General features: G+C 47.3%; 2 protein-coding genes across 2 annotated transcripts in view; one reads left to right on the top strand and one right to left on the bottom strand.

The window, feature by feature from the left end:
- Positions 1-619, bottom strand: part of FAN1 (FANCD2 and FANCI associated nuclease 1) — a 72,303-nt gene extending 71,684 nt beyond the window's left edge. The window contains exon 1 of the mRNA XM_073586891.1: positions 501-619. The gene's annotated coding sequence lies outside the window, so the exon portion shown is untranslated. The remainder of the gene's footprint in view (positions 1-500) is intronic.
- MPHOSPH10 (M-phase phosphoprotein 10) lies at positions 22-19,613 on the top strand. The gene is made up of 11 exons (XM_073586894.1): positions 22-161; positions 2,994-3,660; positions 5,175-5,332; positions 6,546-6,768; positions 15,057-15,198; positions 15,458-15,525; positions 16,105-16,242; positions 16,404-16,514; positions 17,404-17,511; positions 17,730-17,960; positions 19,320-19,613. Exons 1-11 carry the CDS (start codon positions 79-81, stop codon positions 19,467-19,469), a joined length of 2,079 nt encoding a protein of 692 aa, XP_073442995.1. The 5' UTR covers positions 22-78; the 3' UTR covers positions 19,470-19,613.
- The last annotated feature ends 451 nt before the right edge of the window (positions 19,614-20,064 follow it).

The following is a 20,064-nucleotide window of genomic DNA, read 5'->3' as shown; positions in this document are numbered from 1 at the left end:
CACAGTTTCCGGTCGGAGTCTTGCAGCTCTTGCACATCCGGCGACATGCGCTCCATGTGAGTCCCGTACGGAGCGGAGATGGCGGAGCTGCTGCGGCCGAGGCTGTGGCGGTGCACGGGGGTGCTGGAGGCGGTGGATGCCCACCCGGAGCAGCTGCTGAGGTACAGTGAGCGGCCATTGTATGGCGTGTGGTAATGGTGGGATGTAGGAGCAGAGCACTGCCGTGTATCGGCTAGGCACAGGGTGGAGGATGCGTGACTGATCCAGCCGTCACCAGCACGTGAGAATACGGCCCCTAGCCCCCACATGTTGCTGACTCCCCTCCAATAATCGTATACAGCCAACATGGCGCACGGCAAAGCACAGGGACGCCGTCTGCGCCATCATGGTCTGTGCATGCATCGGAACCCCTTTCTGCAGTGGGGCCAGTGACCATGTGACTGGGCCCTCGGTGTATGACCCCAGTGGGGAGGGTGATCGGAGCCGCAGTCACGACTCACCTGATATACTGCAGTATGGGGGCATCTCTGTGCTATACGCTCGTCACATGATGGGGGTATGGTTTTATGTTCCATAAAGGTTTTAGAAAGTACTGCAATCTGAGTCCTCAGCGGTTGATCCCTTTAATGACTAAAGGCCCTGTCACACTAAGCGAGATCACTAGAACTGTGACGTTATAGCGATCTTACCAGCGAGATCGCTGTGTGACAGTGACCAGCGACCAGCCCCCATGCCGGGTATCACTGATCGTGCCCGAAATGTCTGGACATTTCTTTGGTCGCTCATGTCCCGCTGAGTCGCTTGTATCGTCACGTTTGACACCTAGCCTAACGACCTCTTTAGCGACTCAGAAGCAAGACAAGGCGGGGATTAGCGTTCCCATTTCCACGCCTACCTCGGCTCCGATTGGTGGTCACTACAGCATCCTGATTGGCAGGCTTCCTTTTAAAAGAAGCTAACAAAGTAGCGCTTCAGTTCTTTGTTCCTGACCCGGGTGTGTCCAAGTTGAGATCCTGTTTTTGTCCAACAGCTGCGACTCCATTTTGGATCATCTGCTTTTCCATCTTCGTTGCTTCTCTAGCCAGTTAATGGTAGGTATTTTTTTGTGGTCTCAACAGCGATTCCACATATTTGTTGTTGCGGTAGCGTCCACCATTCAGAGCTGAGAGGGCGTGAGAAAGGGAGCGCAATCCGCGCCTGTGTAAATACAGCGTCACACAGTACATCCCTCATCGAGGTGTGAATCAATGGAACATGCAATGTGACAGGGTCCCAACGACCACCGACATCGTTACAAAGGTCGCTATGACACGCTAGATCGTTGCTCCGTCGTTGGGTAGATTGGACTGTCTGACATCTCAATAGCGACCACATAGCGATGCGGCAACGATCCCTGTTGTGTCGTATCGCTGTCGGGATCGTTATAGCGTCGCTAGGTGTGACGGGACCTTTACTGAAGAGCTGGTGGCGAGGAGCAGCCACTGGGGTGTCCACGGGGTGCAGTGTGCGGAGCTCCTTTATGTAGGACGCCTGAACCACATCTGTGAAATGATCCCGCTCAGTGCAAAGAATCCACACCTTGTATTCAGAGGCAATTCATCCTCCAAGAACACGAGCCTCTGATGGAAATCTACCCATTCTGGGCCTTGGAAAGCAGCGAAACCTAACAAAAAATGTTTGTAAAAAAACAAACATCAAATTATGTCAACCCGCATAGTAAGGTTAACTTGTCATCTGCGCTGTAAAAGTTATACAATACTGGTAACTTGTAATGGCCACATCAACAGAGAAATCCAAAAAGGTATGGCGGGGCTGAAAAGAAAGGACTCGGTGGTTACATGGCGTGCCAGCCCTGACTGGGTCACTTTGAGTATGTCTCTATGCAGCTTCTCTCCGCTATCATGTAGGAGAGACTGGAGCAGGGTCCCCTGTATCGAACCGATGGGGGTTCATATTGGCTATGGATGTCTCAGTCGGCGGTGATGATGTCACTGATCAGTCACTGTCCTGGTGATGCTGCTGCAGCTCTGCTTTAATTGGAAGCATATCATCTCCTCCGGTTACTGAGGAGGGTGGTGGGTTCCCATTTAGTATGCTGGGTTCTCACAACCTGCCAGTTTGAACCTGAGTTTTGCTAGATTATCTGATCCTTTCGATTCAGTTTGGGTGAAGTTTTGTTAACTTTTTCTTAATCGAGCTATTTAGAAAAGTCGTTAGTTTGTGATGACCTGATCTTGGTGCTCGGGTCTTTTACATTTATTCATGAATTTGTAGAGTGTATAGCAAGAACAGCACAATGCAGAGATCTAGCTAAAGATGCTCCAGAATAGGTATTACATGCAGAATAGAAGATTTGAAGAGGTGACTTGTCATAGATAATATGTATATTATTTACTGGTGTACATGCCCTTGTTTCCTTAATCTAGCTTTTTTTTTCCCCCACCTACTCTCTCCGTGCCTGAGATATGACGCTCCTCACTGCATGTTAATGGAATCTTGGGTTGTGATCCTTGGGGCTCATACTCACATGCGAGAAACTCGGACAAGTCTCGCACGTCAATAGCCGGCACTGCCGCCGGCACACAGATCGGAGTGTTCTGCTGCGTGTATTTCTATGCAGCTGAACACTCCAGTCCCGAGTGCCGGCTGCAGTTCCGGGTATTGATGTGCGAGACTGATCAGAGTTTCTCGCATGCGAGTATGAGCCCTTAATATCTCTCTGTGGATGACTTCTTGAAGATCACGCCTCCTTGGGTAACAAGTCTAGATGAATATATAGGGAAGAGGGGTGAAGCATAAAAGCAGCAATGCCAGGTTTAAGCGGCATTTACATCAGCTGCATTAACTACCTATTTATTGTAAGAGGCAGGTCCTCCAGACATGCCAGGAGAATGGACAGGTTTTCTTTAAGTTCTGGTTTGAAAACTGTGACTGCTCCTGCAGATGTTTGCTGTTTGCACTGCTGACTATATCCATTTTTCCATTACAATTAGGGTACAAGAAGGACTGGCCTCTGAATTTTCAAGTTTAACGAAAGCTTTGTATGACCTACATAAAGCTGAGGGGGCCGTTCTGGTGGGGAGCCCTCTGAATGAACTGATTATTGAAAACTTTGATGAAGAGCAAATCTGGCAGCAGCTTGAGCTTCAGAACAGCGCCATTCTTGGTCACTTTAGTAAGGCCGTCAAGCAGGCAGTGAGAGACGAGGACGTTTATTTACTGCAGCCATCGGAAGAGGAGGAAGACCTAGCTGAGATAGACCAGGGGGAGGAAGAAGAAGCTTCAGAAAATCCAACAGACAATGCAGAGGACCATGGAAGTAAAGGAAGAAATGCTAAACTTTCACTTGGTAAAAGCAGCAGGAAGGCCACAGTGGAAAGGTACAGTGACGATGACGACTCCGATATAGACTTTGACATTGACAAAGTGGAAGAAGAACAGAAGAAAAATGCCAGTAAAAAAGCTGCCAGGAAATCTACTGAAAAATCTATAGTAGATGATCAGTTCTTCAGGTTGTCAGAAATGGAAGCTTTTCTACAGGCAGTTGAGAAGGAAGATGATGGGAAGAATAAGGATGAAGATGAAGAGGAGGTGGATTACTTTGAAGATATTGACTCATTCGATGAAGATGAAGAGATTCAGATCAAGGATATGAGAAAGGTAACATATCTTTATGTAGTGTGCTAGATTTCACATGAGTGTCCTGAGTCGAGATCAGAGCGTGGAAGATGGAATTGTTACGTTGCTCCACACGGATCTTCTTCTCTCTTTAAGACCAGTTTCTTGAGTACGGACTGTAATAAATACCATCCGCAGGTCTCCTGACCCAAACTCGGCAGCCTTATACATGCCTATGAGCATGCTGAGTTTAAGTCAGGAGTCTCACTGTTAGTTTTTACATCGCGGTCTGTACTTGGACCGTGAATGTGGGATGTGTCAAACTAGTCTTAAAATGAATGACAGAATGAAAGTACAAACCAAGTACAGGCGCTTGGTGCACCCTTGTTGTGGCCAAACATTTTGGTGCACTTTCCCACATACTTGCTTTCCCTCTATCTAATCCTTGCCACCCCCAGCGTCCACCATCTATTTTGATTGACAGCTCTATCTTTATAGAGCTGAGCGGAGGTAGATGGAAAACGGGTAGGAGGGAAGGTGTATATAAATGGTTAGCCATGCGGAGGGTGCACAGAGCACCTGTGCTTGGTTTGAACAGTCATTCTATGCTTACAACATCTTTATATATTGTAAATTACCTATTGCTGATATTTGCCTTCTCTAATGTAAGTGACACATCAGAATCTGACAAGTAAGTTTGCAATTCTCCCAAGCCTGGTGTCATTTCTTCCTGTACGTGAGCCATAGATGACACTCGCTCCGGTGTATGCTCGCTCCTGTGCAGCCATTTGGATAACAATGGGAAAACAAACAGCTTTGCGCAAATAGTCCTTCTTTTTTTGTTTCCAAGAACTTCAACTTTTTTGCAAGTTTTTATCTGACTTTTGTATATATAATATATTGATGACTTTTGAAGAAATGAAAAAAAGATATTTGCCCATCGGTCTGGCATCGCTTTTCCACGCTGTTCCTGGCATTCCATGGCTTCCTGCCCCGACAGGTGAGGTACAACAGCCATTCAGCCTTCCTTCCTGTTTGGACAAAATGGCTGCAGGCCATCAGCTAACTCCACCTCTGATTGGCTGGCTGTTTTGAGTACTTGAAATAGACCTATTATAGCTCGAAACATTGTTCACGCTTTTGGAAGAATAAACATTGTTTTAACTGAACACCCTGGAGTTGGAAGCGGCGTACTGCACCTGTATTGAGCTATTTCCAATAGAGAATTGTCTGTCTGTTGATATGTTATGTATGTCCAAAAGGACACTAGTGAGACTTTTATGAGGACATGAAGAGACTGCACAGTTAGCAGTTCCAACCAGGTATTACTTTTTTTTTTTTTTTGTGCGTGTCTGTGAAACAGATTTAACCCATTGTACGCTGTTACAGACACAATGAAAGTATAGATTGTTTTGCCATCAATATGACGTTTGCTTTCATTGATTGTTTGCACATAAAATATATTTTTTTGCCATTCATTGACTATTAAGGTATGTAGTCAAAATCTCTTTCATGATCGCAATTTCTGGATTAAATGGTTCTCATTTATTTTTCAGACTGCTAAAAGTTCCAGAAACCTTCGATACAAAGATTTCTTTGATCCTATTGATGATGGTACGGGAAGACAGCGGAGTGGTCAAGAAGATGATGATCTGGAAGATGATGATGAAGAAATGGAGGAAGGTGATGATGAGGAAGAGGATATTGCTGATGAGTAAGTATTTTATTGCTTGCTTTTTTTTTTATTGTAAAATGTCATTCAAGCCATGCCATTCTGTGGTTTTCCATATACTTTACCTGTATATTGTGGCTTTATTTCATTTGACCCTTTGCATGTAGTGGGTTATATGAGCCTGTTGTACTTCACTGTAAGGCTAAGTGCACACGTACCGGAACGCTCACGGAAATTACCGCAAGAATTCCGGAATTCCATTCCGTGGGAAAATCGCATTTTAAATTCCTGCGATTTTCCCGCGGAAAAACTAGCATTTTGCAAGCGTAATTAGCTTGCAAAATGCTAGCGTTCTCCAAGCGATCTGTAGCATCGCTTGGAGAACTGATTGACAGGTTGGTCACACTCGTCAAACATAGTGTTTGACAAGTGTGACCAACTTTTTACTACTGAGGCCACCTATGCAGCATCAGTAGTAAAAGATAGAATGTTAAAAAAAAAATAAAAAATAGTGTTATTCTTACCCTCCGATATCCCGCGCAGGCGTTCCCAGTAATCCTTTGCGAAAATGCCCGCGATGACGTCAGTTCTCGCGGGATCGCGACGTCTCGCGGTAATTCGCGATGACCGCGAGACTTCGCGATCCCGCGAGAACGGATGCCATCGCGGGCATTTTCGCAAAGGACTACTGGGAACGAGAGCGTGAAGAGAAGCAGGAAGACTGCGTGGGACGTCGGAGGGTAAGAATAACAATATTTTTTATTTTTAAATTCTATTTTTTGCAGGGATATGGTGCCCAAAGCCCGGAGGACAGTCTCCTCTCCTCCGGACCGTAGGTACCATCCGCAATTGTTCTGCTTACTTTCCGCATGGTGGGCACAGCCACTTGCGGGAAGTAAGCAGAACAATGCATTCCTATGGGTGCGGGATCGCCGCGATTCCGCAAATTAATGAGCATACTGCGGTTTTTATCGCAGAGCGATTCCGCCGCGGTAAAAACCGCAGCATTAGTACAGCATTGCGGAATCTCATAGGAATGCATGGGATGCTTATTTTTCGCGTTTTCGTGGCAAAATCGCGCGGTTAAAACCGCCGCTGAAACGCAAAAAAAGCGCCAAGTGTGAACTCAGCCTTAGTAATAAGACGGCAGCATTAGAAACCATCAGACAGTTATGTGGGTGATGTGGATTTCTGATGGCTTTTAAGGAACTGTTTCTCTGTACCTTTTCTTCATATCTGTAATTTCCTCTTCCAGTGATGCTGATATTATAGAGGAGGATGACGGTGATGATGAGGATGTAATGGAAGAAACAGAGGGGAGTAAAAGAGCTAAGGAAGCTTTCAAGCGGGTGACGTTTGATCTGTCTGATGGCAGTGAGGGAGAAGATATTTCTGATATACTTGGTGGTAAAAAGAAGAGCGAACAACCCAAGGAACCAAGTGAAATAAAATCCTCCTTTGAAAAGAGGGAAGACAAGGTCAGTTATATCACTAAGGAACATCTCATGTACTGTATTTGTTACGTTTAGTCTGGTAATGGGCACATGTAAGGATTCGAGCAACCTTGATATAGCCAGATTGTAAAGGCTAGAAGACTGGCTCCGATCTCCAAATTGGCAGACTTTGTGGGTTTTTCCATTATGCAGTGTCTAGTATTTTCTGGAAGTGGTCCAAGGAAATACAATTAGTGACCCGGCCGCAGGATCGTGGGCACGTGAAAAAGATGATTGATAGAAACATGTCAGAACACATAATGCATCACAGCTCACTGTGTATAGGATTCTATAGCTGCGGATTGGTCAGAATGCTTCTAGTGACTGCTGCAATAAACCGGCATAACTGGACCAGTAGCAATACAAGAAGGTGGCCTGGTCTGAAAAATCATGTGACTGGCAGGTGTTCCCCCAACTCCGGTCCTCAAGAGCCACCAACAGGTTATGTTTTCAGGATTTCCTTAGTATTGCACAGGTGTTTGAATTCCTGCCTGTGTAGGTGATGCAATTATCACCTGTGCAATACTAAGGAAATCCTGAAAACAAGACCTGTTGGTGGCTGTTGAGGACCAGAGTTGGGGAACACTGATGTAGGATGACACTTGAAGCACTATGGGAGGAAGTTGAGCTATCCGACGCTCTGGGTAGTGCTGTGCTGGGAAACCTTTTCTTTCACGCAAACCATCTACGTAAACATTAGTGCAGACCAACTACCCCCTTCATGGAATTGCTTTCCCATAGTAGCACTTGCATCTTATCTGCAGGATTATGTACCCTGACCCATCTGTGGGATGTGTGCCTATCCATTTTGGCATCGCAACTTTATAATAGGACACCAAGTTTGGTCAAATCTTCTTTTTTTTTTTTTTTGTGTGTATGTCATGATGTAACCTATTTTCTCTATCGCTTCATTGGGGGACACAGAGACCATGGGTGTTTGCTGCTGCCACTAGGAGGCTGACACTATGCACAAAAAAAGGTCAGCTTCTCCTCCGCAGTATACACCCCACCTACCGGCAGGAATTTCCTCAGTTTAGCTTAGTGTCAGTAGGAGGTGGACACGGGTCTTTCTCGTTCGCCTTATTGGGGGACACAGAGACCATGGGTGTATGCTGCTGCCACTAGGAGGCTGACACTATGCACAAAAAAAAGGTTAGCTCCTCCTCCGCAGTATACACCCCACCAACCGGCAGGAATTTCCTCAGTTTAGCTTAGTGTCAGTAGGAGGTGGACACGGGTCTTTCATTAGACCCATATCTACCTCGGTGTGCGTCGTTCCTTTTCAGGGTCCCGGAGGGATACAGAGTGAATAGTCACATCTGTAGTCCCACAAGAGACTATGAGTACGGCGCAGCAGGACCAGGAGCATTGCACAGGTGCGTGCCAGCTATACGGATGGTCCATGCCCCCCGCCTCCCACCCACTTGCCTACCAGAGCCTGTCGGTCGGACGAGGCGCGGACACTGGGAAAATAGACTCAGACAGCGTTGGATTTACAAGGTACCTTTATTGAAGACACCACTGGAGGATTCTTCGGAGCGGCACAGGGCAGTGCCGCAGGGTCCTCAGCTGCCTGCGCCTCCTGGCAGCCGCCGCACTTTCTATTGCGCCACATGCTTGTCGTTCCACCCCCCCGCCGCCCTCATTCTTATGCGGGCTTATCCTGAGGGCTTTTTTCGGGCGGCGGTTTCTTCTTGGGTGGCCGTGGCAGCGCTGCAGGACTTCCGCGCCGCCCCGCGCTGACAGGCGGCCGCCGATACTAATTTATTTCGGGCCTACTCGGCCGTCGCGGCCATGCCCCCCGCCCTCTGTTATAGGCGGGCTGCTCTCCCGCCCGTTCTAGGACCACCCACCCTCCTAGTCTGTAGCTGGGCAGCGGGCGGTCTTCTCTCCGGGTCAGGCGGCTAGCTCCGCCCTTCTCTCCTGAACCGCGCGTTCCTTTTACCTCAGGCTGCCGCCATCTTTGCAGCCTGTCAGCCGGACGCCTTTGAAGACACCGGGCAGCGGAAAAGGGTTCCTCGTTGTCCTCTACTGTGGCCATGCATCTCAGACGAGCTGGGCATATCGCCTTTCGAGCCACCGGACTGTGAGTAGCTCTGCAACTGCAGACTGACACCCTCCTCTGCCTTCTTTCCCTCAACCTTCCGGCATCTCCTCGGGGTTCTTTCTCCCGGAACGTGCCCGTCCGCCAGCACAGAGAACTTTCCCACTCCCCTCGGTTTAGACTGCAGTAATCCCATTCAGCCCGATGCCGTCCAGGAACCATCTATTGCGCCCAGGGCTGTGGAGTCGGAGTCGTGGAGTCGGAGTCGGTGCTCATTTTGGTGGAGTCGGAGTTGGAGTCAGTATAAAATGGACCGACTCCGACTCCTAAAATATATAATAAATTGGGTACAGTAATTCAATGCAGGATGTGCTGAATATTTTTTCATAGGAGTTTGGGAAAGTTATGAAATGTCCTATAAATGGCTGTTATATTCCTGATCTAAGGCTACATTCACACACAGCGTTTTTCCTGTGTTTTTTGAGGATACGTTTTTCAGCTGCAAAAGCTGATCATCTTTTTAAAAAACTGCATCACCTGAAAGGTTTTTGAGCTCATAGATAATGTTTTCAATAGCAAAAGCAGATTAGAAATCTGCTCTATCTATCCATTTATCCATATCTGTCTATCCATATCGTATCTGTACCAAAAAGAATGAAAACCGGGTAGTACACCAATATATATTCTGTTCTATCTAAATATCTTGATTATTGGATCATAAAAATGATTAAATGTCTGAGGTTCACATTGTACTACAATAAATTTTTCACTTAAATATAAGCAATATGTGTGGGAGTCGGAGTCATGGAGTCGGAGTCGGTGTAAGGGAAATTGAGGAGTCGGAGTCGCAGGTTTGGCTTACCGACTCCACAGCCCTGATTGCGCCACGTGAGTGTGAACCCCCCCCCCCATTCCTGGCTAGGCCTGTTCTCTATCACAATCAGTGGCGGACCTCACCAGGGTGTCTCAGTCGCTAGTGGCCGTTCTTGATAAGTTGCCCCTGGACACTTCTGCAAGGTCCAGCAGGTCGCAAGGGGTTCCATCTGAGCCAGCCAGCAGAAGCCGCAAAAGACCCAGGCAGGATCTCCGGCCAGAATCCTCTCCTGGCCTGGTCTCTCCACATTGTCCTTCCCAGCAGTCGCCTTCCCGTGCCTCCTCACCCGAGTCAGGTGAAGCGTTCTCGGATGCGTCATCCGAAGAGATTTTAGAGCTGTATTCGGACCAGGGCGCGGACATGAAGGTTTCGGTACAGAACCTCATTGCTGCGATTAACCACACCTTCGAAATACAGACTCCCCTGCGAAACGCTCGGATCAGGAGGTTTCGTTCAGACGGGCAGTAACACCTTCCAGAGTCTTCACCTCCCACTCTGAGATTGGCAAGATCCTTACCAGGGAGAGAGAGAAAATCTGACCAGACGCTTTCAAAGAGGGAAGCGTCTCGGCGTGCTCTATCCATTTTCAAAAGAGCTCACCGACAACTGGTCGGCTTCCCCCTCTGTAGACGCTCCCGTGTCCAGACTATCTTAACAACACGGTCCTTCCGATTTCAGGTGTGGCGTCGCTAAAGGATTCTAATGGCAGAATTATAGAATCCCTAGCAAAGTCAGTATTCGAAGCGGCTGCGGCGGCACTAAGCCCAGCCTTTGCTTCATCTTGGGTAGCAAAGGCCATAGCTACTTGGGCGGAGGATCTCCGCAAGGGCATCCTAGATAAAGCCCAACCGGAGCAATCGGCCGAACTGGCTAACCAGATCTCCCATGCAGGGGATTATCTGCTCTCTGCCTCCTTGGATGCCGCGTCTTGCGCGGCTCAGGCGTCCAGCAACGTGATGACAATCCGGCGTACAATTTGGCTCAAGGCTTGGCAGGCGGATTTGTCTTCAAAAAGTCCCTTACCAATCTGCATTTTCAGGGAGCGCGTCTCTTTGGATCCCAGCTGGACCATATTATTAGGGACACCACTGGAGGCACAAGTTCCCTCCTCCCTCAGTCCAAGCCTTGTAGGCCTCCGCTAAGGCGTCAGTTTCGGCCCTTTCGGTCTACCAACAGAGGCCACAGGCACGCCAGGATAGAAAGAAGGTCTCCTTCAGACCCACTCCCTCCTGGCGATCTCACTCATCCCAGGGCAGATCCTCCAGGTCCAGATCTGGTCGGTCCACATCAGCATGACTATCAAGGAAGTCCCGAGGGTCCTTCCCAACTGGGCGGTCGACTCCTTTTCTACAGAGACGTCTGGCTTGCCTCAGTAGAGGACGCTTGGGTCAGGGAAGTTGTATCCCCAGGATACAAGATAGTTTGTTTCTCGTCCCCGGGATCGTTTCTTCGAGTCCTTCCAAAAGACCCTGCCTTAGTCCGGGTTTCTTCGCATCCATCACCTCTCTCCTCAGTTCCGGGGTGATTTTGCCCGCTCCCGAATCAGAACGTTTCACAGGGTTTTATTCAAACCTGTTTGTAGTGTGGAAAAAAGATGGTGCAGTTCGTCCCATCCTGGATCTCAAGTTACTGAACAACCGGGTCCGATTGCGTCATTTCAGGATGGAGTCTCTTCGGTCGGTAATCGCTTCCATTTAGGCGCAGGAGTTCATGTGTTCAATAGACATTCAAGATGCCTATCTACATGTTCCCATCTTTCCCGGGCATCAGAGATTCCTGCGTTTTGCGATTCACCAGGACCACTACCAGTTCGTTGCACTGCCGTTTCGGTCTCGCCACCGCACCCAGAGTTTTTACAAAGATCATGGCGGCGTTGATGGCCTTGTTGAGGATGAGAGGTCTCGTTCTTTTTCCGTACCTCGACGACATTCTGATCAAAGCTCCGTCTTTTCACCAGGCTCGCCAAAATCTTACCATCGTCCTCTACACCCTGTCCAATTTTGGGTGGCTCGTCAACAAAAAGAAGTCCTGCCTTGTTCCGACACAACGTCTGGTGTTTCTGGGCCTATTGTTCGACACTCGTCGATCGATGGTTTTTCTCCCAGAGGAGAAGATAGTTTCTCTGCAGCGAGATGTACGATCGCTGCAGACCACACGACTTCCATCTCTCCGGACAACCATGAAAGTTCTAGGAAGGATGGTGGCGTTGACAGAAGCGATTCCCTTTGCTCAATTTCACTCCAGACCCCTCCAACAGGCCATCCTGTCTCGGTGGAACAGGTCTGTTCTTTCCCTTGATCGTCCAATTCGCCTTTCATACCAGGTCAGGCAGTCCCTCATTTGGTGGCGGACGTCACCTCTCATTGCCCTAGGACGGTCATTCCTTCTCATTCACTGGCAGATTGTGACAACGGATGCCAGCCTCCTCGGCTGGGGGGGGCAATATTTCGCAATCACACTGTTCAGGGTCGGTGGTCGACTAGAGACAGCTCTGCCGATCAACGTCGTCGAGATACGGGCGATCTATCTGTCTCTCGTTCACTGGGAGAGACTTCTCAGGGGCCTGCCAATCCGTATTCAGACAGACTGCCACAGCGATGGCAGATATCAACCACCAGGGGGGGACACGGAGTGCCTCAGCGGAAGTGTCCAAAATTCTTCACTGCAGAGGTTTCAGTTCCACCAATATCCGCGGTGCACATTCCCGCCGATTTTCTCAGCCGCGGGAGTCCCGCGGCGGGAGAGTGGTCCTTACATCCGGATGTATTTCATCAGCTTTGCCGTCGTTCGGGAACTCCGGACGTTGACCTGCTGGCGTCTCGCCTCAACAGGAAAGTCCCACAGTTTGTATCCAGGGCTCGAGATCCTCTCGCCGTGGGCGCCGACGCTCTGACTATTCCTTGGTCTTAGTTCGAGCTCCCCTACCTGTTCCCTCCCCTTCCCCTTCTTCCCAAGCTGTTGAAGAAAATCAAAGCAGAAGGAATTCCAGTCCTCATCGCCCCGAATTGGCCCAGAAGGTCTTGGTTCGCGGACATCGTCAACCTTCTTGCGGACGCCCCCTGGAAGCTTCCAGACAGGGCAGATCTGCTGTCTCAGGGCACAATTTGCCACCCCAATTCTCGGCCGCTCAATTTGACGGCGTGGCTGTTGAGACTGAGGTTTTGAAATGATCGGGTTATTCATACCATGATCCAGGCCAGAAAGCCATCGTCTTCCAAAATTTATTACCGTACTTGGAAAGCCTATTTCACTTGGTGCGAGGCCAATAACATTCCGCCCATGTCCTTTTCTCTCCATTCTGTCCTGGTGTTTCTTCAGGCAGGCCTTGATGCGGGCCTTGCCCTCAGCTCTTTAAAAGGTCAAGTCTCGGCGCTATCCATTTTGTTCCAGGAGACGTTGGTCTCCTGTCCTCAGGTCAAGACCTTCCTTCAGGGAGTGGCTCATGCGGCTCCTACGTACCGCGCGCCCGTACATCCATGGGATCTTAATCTGATTCTCGAGGTTCTGCAAGGTCTGCCCTTTGAACCTCTCAGGGAAGTTTCCCTATCTCTCCTTTCCTTGAAAGTAGCCTTCCTAGTAGCCGTCACCTCCATCCGGCACATGTCGGAATTGGCGGCCCTTTCTTGTCGTTCCCCTTTCTTGGTGCTCCACCAGGACAAGTTAGTTCTACGGCCTCCGCCTTCTTTCCTTCCTAAGGTGGTGTCCACTTTCCACCTGAATGAGGATATTGTTCTCCCGTCCTTTTGTCCGGGTCCAACTCACCCTCGGGAGCGCTCCTTGAACAAGCTGGACTTGGTCAGGGCGATGAAGGTCTACCTAGGTAGAACTCCTCCTTTGAGGAAGTCAGACTCTCTTTTCATTATTCCAGATGGGGTGCGGAAAGGTCAGCCGGCCTCCAAAGCTACTATTGCTCGCTGGATCAGATTGGCAATTTTGGAGGCCTACCGGATCAAGCATCGAGTGGCCCCTCCTGGAATTAGAGCTCACTCTACCCGGGCAGTGGGTGCCTCCTGGGCGGTGCGCCACAGAGCTTCCGGGCTGCAACTTTGCAAAGCTGCAACCTGGTCATCTGTTCACACGTTTGTGAAATTCTACAAGGTCCACACCTACGCTTCCGCGGATGCCAGCCTAGGTAGAAGGATCCTGCAAGCAGCGGTGGTGAGTCCGCTGGCCTGATGGAAGTTTGTTTTCCCTCCCCAGGGACTGCTTTGGGACGTCCCATGGTCTCTGTGTCCCCCCAATGAAGCGATAGAGAAAACAGGATTTTTGGGTTGCTTACCGTAAAATCTGTTTCTCGGAGCCTTCATTGGGGGACACAGCACCCTCCCATGTTCTACAACGGGCAGCACGGTGGCTCAGTGGTTAGCGCTGCATCCTTGCAGCGCTGGGGTCCTGGGTTCGAATCCCACCAAGGACAACATCTGCAAGGAGTTTGTATGTTCTCCCCGTGTTTGCGTGGGTTTCCTCCGGGCACTCCGGTTTCCTCCCACACTCCAAAGACATACTGATAGGGAATTTAGATTGTGAGCCCCATCGGGGACAGTGATGAAAATGTGTGCAAACTGTAAAGCGCTGCGGAATATGTTAGCGCTATATAAAAATAAAGATTATTATTATTATTTACAACTCCTGTTCTTATGTTGTTGGTTAGGTACAGTTGAGTTGTCTGTTCTGTTTCAATCTATTCTGTTACTTCTCCTACTGCTTTCTCACTAACTGAGGAAATTCCTGCCGGTTGGTGGGGTGTATACTGCGGAGGAGGAGCTAACCTTTTTTTGTGCATAGTGTCAGCCTCCTAGTGGCAGCAGCATACACCCATGGTCTCTGTGTCCCCCAATGAAGGCTCCCAGAAACAGATTTTACGGTAAGCAACCCAAAAATCCTGTTTTTATGTTATGATATGTGTGTATTAGAGATGAGCAAATGGATTTGCAGAACACTAGTATGTTGGTCACATCAATATTCGCTGACCACAGATGGGAGCCCTACGAACTGCGTCCTGTCTGCTGGCTTTCCCGGCTCCTGTCTTGATTAGCCGGCTTGGTGCAACGTGTGCATCAGGCTGGCTAATTAAAAATGGAGCCAGGGATGCGGCAGATAAGAGACAGTTCGCAAGGTTTTCTTCCAGTGGTCATGGAATACTGAACTGACCACTGGACCAGGGTTCTGCAAATCAATTTGCTCATTTCTAGTGTGTATACAAGATATATTATGTCTTAGAATGAAAAGTAAAGTTGTTTTATTTTAAAACCACCTGCCATGTCTTCATTTTGGTTGAAGCTGGTGCCGTGAAGTACATTTTGTGAGCCCCTCGGTAACATGATCTGTTCTCCTGTCATATGTGTTTCACTGTAGATGACTGAAAAAATTCAGGCTTTGCAAAAACAAATGTTGGTGGAGAAATCTTGGCAACTGGGTGGAGAGGTGACGGCGCAGAAGAGGCCAGAGAACAGTCTCCTTTCAGAGTCCTTGCTTTTTGACCATGCCTCCAGAATGGGTAGACTAAAGTTGTGGTGTTTTTTTTTTTTTTTTTTTTTTTTTTTTTATTACAGCCCCTAGCCTTCTTGATCTCGTAAGATAGAAATCAGATCTCAACTCTTACATTTAGTCATGTACGTTAACCATTCTAGAGCTTGTTTCCTATTAGGAATCTTCACTATATTGCCTTAAGCATGTGACCCCTTTAGTTGTGTAACTGTAGCTTCATGTATTTCTTGGTTATTCATGAGGCTTGTCCACTTTTCATTTTATACTAGCACCCGTAATTACAGAAGAAACAACACTTCAGCTGGAAGACCTCATCAAACAAAGAATAAAAGACCAGGTAGGTGAAAACGTTAGTGTAGAATGTCCTGTAATGCATAAATTGCCTCTTCGTAGAGAGAGAAAGAGAGTAGAACTCTAGTGCCCCCTATTGGAAGTAGCAATCATTAAAGTCATTGTCGACCATATGAGTTAGATTCTGGTTTGGCTTTTATCCTATTTGCAGACACAGTGTTTCAGGTTGTTGCCCCTCATCAGTGCAAAGTATGAGATCTGATTTGGCTGTATAAGAGGCCTCTGACTGGGATCTAATTGGTAGCGTCTCCTTGTGGAGAGTGACAAGTCTTGCACTTGCATGTCACTCTCCACAAGGAGAGACGTTGCCTTGTAGAAGCAAGTGTCCTGTAGTGACATATAGTAAATCTCTGAATTAACATCCATCTTTAATTAATATGGATCCTATGCTCAGAGAATTACAAATGTTGCATGTTTGCATCGTTATCGTTTGGTAGATTGTTTCTACACTTTAAAGTAATGATAATCTCTGCTTACTGCATGGGGAACCATCACGAAGTAGGTCAACTACTGCTGGTATTTTCTTATTATAAGACACTCATTTGTTTTCTGCTTCTCTTCTGAGGTGTGGGATGATGTAGTGCGGAAGGAAAAGCCAAAGGAGGATGCCTTTGAGTACAAAAAGCAACTCACCTTGGACCATGATAAGAGCAAACTGAGTCTGGCGGAAATTTATGAGCAAGAGTATCTGAAACTCAACCAGGTAACGTGCATGGCATCTCCACAATTTGCCTTGTGCTGAACTTGTATATTTGGCACCTGGATACAGAAAATTATAGGTTTCGGTGATGTTTTCTCTTGTTTTGACTAAATAATGACTGACATTTCAGCCTCCGCAGATATTAATATCCCATTTTTCTCCAGAAAAAAAAAGAGGAGGAGGAAGACCCAAAGCACGTTGAAATTCAGAAATTAATGGACAGCCTTTTCCTGAAACTCGATGCTCTATCCAACTTTCACTTTACGCCGAAACCGGTAATAATAATCATTTCCATCTTATTGCACCTTAAAGGAAAATCTCATCTCGCATTTCAGAGATGAGTTAGAGGACAGTAGTGCTGGAATCTGTAAGCTCTTACATCCGCAATGTACATATCTAGTGTTTGATCACGTTTTGTCATTTAAATGAATAAGGCTGAACGAACAGAACCCAGAACCAGAAGGCTCCGATTGTGAGAGAGATTAGATTTTTTTTTTTTATTATTATTTTATAACATTGAAAAAGCCTTTTTAATGATTTTACTATTGTGCAATTTCTTTGACACTGATTTCTGGTGTTCGGTATTGGCTGTGGTACTGATGACTCGTCGACAGCACGGCAGTCAATATGTGAGCTCAATGACTCTTTGGGGGGGGGGCGCTCTTTCTACATTGGCAGAGGTGCTGAGCTCCCTGATGTCTGTTTATTGCTTTGGGATTAGATATTGACTATTAGGGGAATCTCTGGGATGGGATGGCTGCGGTGCTTTCTTTGGCCATACGGGGATGCCGTACATTTCCATTTAAGTAAGGCTTAGTTAAGATAACCGCCAAAATAACGGGATCAGTCACGTCCACAGATGACTCCGTGCTCTAGTCTGCATCTCGGGTGGTGGCCTGCCATTATTGACCACCATTATTCACGTGCGATCCGAAAAGCACATGCTACTATTTGTTTCCTGAGGATCTGCGTTTCTGAGAAAATCACTTATGTGCACATAGATTTGCACACGGATGGAGAAAATCATCTGAAAGAGGCCTTATTGGATAAACTGCAATAACGGGCGCAGGAGCTCACCCTTCAAACACCGAGGATAGGAGATGTCGTTAATTTTTTACGTCTACATATGTGTGACTAGTTTGTTTGTGTTTTTTTGCCTTTCAGGTGGTTCCAGAAATTAAAGTGGTTTCACATCTCCCTGCTATTAGTATGGAAGAGGTGGCCCCAGTGGGCGCGAGTGAGGCGGCTCTTCTAGCTCCTGAGGAAATCAAAGTAAGGCTCTTTCTTTTCAAGCTGACCGGTGTACTACAAAATGTTTTCTGCATAGATCTGTGCTCAGCAGATCCCACGTGTCCTGTGATTTTCTAATGGCTCTAGGATTCAGTACTATTGTAATTGCTGCGTAACATCTAAGAAAATCTGTCATGATTCCTGTTCGATCCATGTGATTTTAATGTCAAATACCTTCATGATCTGGTTTGTTTTCACAGGAAAAGAACAAAGCTGGAGACATTAAGACAAATGCTGAAAAGACAGCCACAGACAAGAAACGAGAGAGGAGGAAGAAGAAGGCCGTCAAGAGGAATAAAATAAAGGAAAGGGAGAAGAGGCAGAAATTGTCCGAAAAGATGAGAGCAGCAAAGGGAAAGAAACCGAGCAAGAAAGATGCAGAAGCCAGCCTGAAGAAGCTCACCAAGGAGGGCAAAGCCACGCTGCTGAAGGTAACCTGTCTGTGTTATGAGTGCAGCTGTGGTATGATCGGTCATTTCCATTTAGCATTTAGGTAGTACATGGCCGATACTCCCACCAAGCGTCGCTTTTTTTTTTTTTTTGCAGCACTCAACTCCGCTTAAGATGATGTGAATCTGCTCTAAGTGGGAACATGGACTGTGGTTGTCTTGAGTAAAAAAAAAAATGAAAACTTAGGCTACTTTCACACTTGCGTTTTGAGGCGCAGCGCACGGCCGCCGCTAAGCTCCGCACCCTGCCGCGCCCCCTCCGGTCAGCTCCTATGGGCGCATGACGCTCCATGCGACCTGCGTCCCCTTTATTTAGTGTTGGGTACGCAGGCTGTGCGCTAGTATGCTTTTGCCGGCGTGTGCGCCAAGTGCACCATGTTACATTTTGGGCGCATGCGCCAGCAAAAGCATACCAGCGCACGGCCTGCGTACCCAACGCTAAATATAGGGGACACAGGTCGCATGCAGCGTCATGCGCCCATAGGAGGAGCTGACCGGAGGGGCCGGCAGGGGGCGGAGCTTAGCGGCGGTCGTGCGCTGCGCCTCATAACGCAAGTGTGAAATTAGCCTTAGGCTGCACAGTTGTTTTCTTAATGGCTTTCATACAAATTGATTTTAATTTTTTTGGTTTTTAGCAAGCTTTTTTTTTTACTCAGACAAGTGTTTTCCCATGGAAGCCTTTGAATAATCACCTACAAAAAAAAACAAAAACGCAGCACCTAGAGCACTGATAGTAGTGTTTCATATTGTATGTTCCAATTGATTCCAAACCAAACTCTGGCAGGTTTTTTGTTTTGTTTTTTTTTTTTTTAAATTGCAAAAGAAACACCTTGCTAATTTTCAAAAAATAACATGTAAAATAACCCCGCAGAGTGATTTGCATCTTTTTTGGGGGGAGGGGGCCTTGTAAAATTGCTATGAATTTCAAGTATATAGCGTTCTAGATCTGCCCGGCCAACGCACTGAAAGCGCTGCTACCAGAGAAACTTTATTGCTCCTGGGAGCCAATGGCTTCAATCACTGCTGAGTGCATAGTGGGAGGGAGCTGTAGGCAAACACTGGCACTGTCGGTCCTGGGGTGTTCCCAGGATGAACATAGGGTTTTGGGTAGCTGACCAGACAATTTTGGACCTCCAGCAAAATCTGCAGATGAACCCTGTATCTGCAGCTTAATAGCATTTGGGAAGGTTCCCTTTAAATAACTTACAGCTAAAATATGACAAAAACAAAACCATACGTGTAGTTGGATCTGACATGTAAGCAATTTCCATTCCCTGTAGATGGTAGTATTATTTTTGGTGTATATATCTGTGTAATTCAATGCAACTTGTTTTGTCACAGGATGAAGGCAAGGATAAAGCCCTAAAATCTTCTCAGGCCTTCTTCTCCCAGCTTCAGGATCAAGTCAAATTACAGATAAAAGGCGCCAAGACTGTCCAGAAGAAAGCAAAGAAAAATAATGAACTTTCTGCCCAAAAACTGAAGCTCTAGCCATTGTTTTTCTCTCATTAGACTCTCATATTTATGTTGGATCAGAAGCTATTACACTTCTGTGAAAGAAACGTTCCGATTTCTACCTTTTTATTTGTAAAAACAATTAATTAGTTTCAGGTTGTATAAATGTTTTGTACCCGATTGTGATGAGCATGATTGATTCCATGTTACTCTGGCTACAATTTTTTTTTTCGATTCAAAGAGAATAGACTGAGAACAGAGATGTCACACTGGAAGACTATGGATGCTTCTTGCTGCCAATGGAAACATTTCTGCAAATTTGTTGGGGAATCCTCATACACAGGTTCATGCTGTGCACAGTTTTATTCAGTCATATAACTGGTAGTGGCATTTTTCCCGTCTCCCATGACGGCACACATGAGAGAGGGGATCCGCCCAGTCAGGACAGAAACCCTACTGAAGAGAAAAGGGCGGTACCACTCCCTCGCTTCAGTTGGGTTTCCTGTCCTGACAGGGACCCGTGTGCTGAAGACGGCGTGTCAAGATGTCTGTACCTGCCCACCCCCGTGCCAGCGTGGAAGATCAGGCAGAGCCTGTGCGCTGGGCGTCGAGGGTGGAAGCGCCGTCCGCG

This window comes from Dendrobates tinctorius, unplaced genomic scaffold (genome assembly GCF_039654945.1).
Source record: "Dendrobates tinctorius isolate UK_male_01 unplaced genomic scaffold, ASM3965494v1 ptg000097l, whole genome shotgun sequence".
NCBI lineage: Eukaryota > Metazoa > Chordata > Amphibia > Anura > Dendrobatidae > Dendrobates > Dendrobates tinctorius.
This window is presented reverse-complemented; position numbering and strand designations above follow the sequence as displayed.

Bases quoted from the DNA above. Each gene is read 5' to 3' on its own strand.
- MPHOSPH10 (XM_073586894.1), top strand. From the start codon at position 79: ATGGCGGAGCTGCTGCGGCCGAGGCTGTGGCGGTGCACGGGGGTGCTG. The intron at 162-2,993 runs GTACAGTGAGCG...CATTACAATTAG, and splicing joins CACCCGGAGCAGCTGCTGAG to GGTACAAGAAGGACTGGCCT. The intron at 16,243-16,403 runs GTAACGTGCATG...ATTTTTCTCCAG, and splicing joins AGTATCTGAAACTCAACCAG to AAAAAAAAAGAGGAGGAGGA.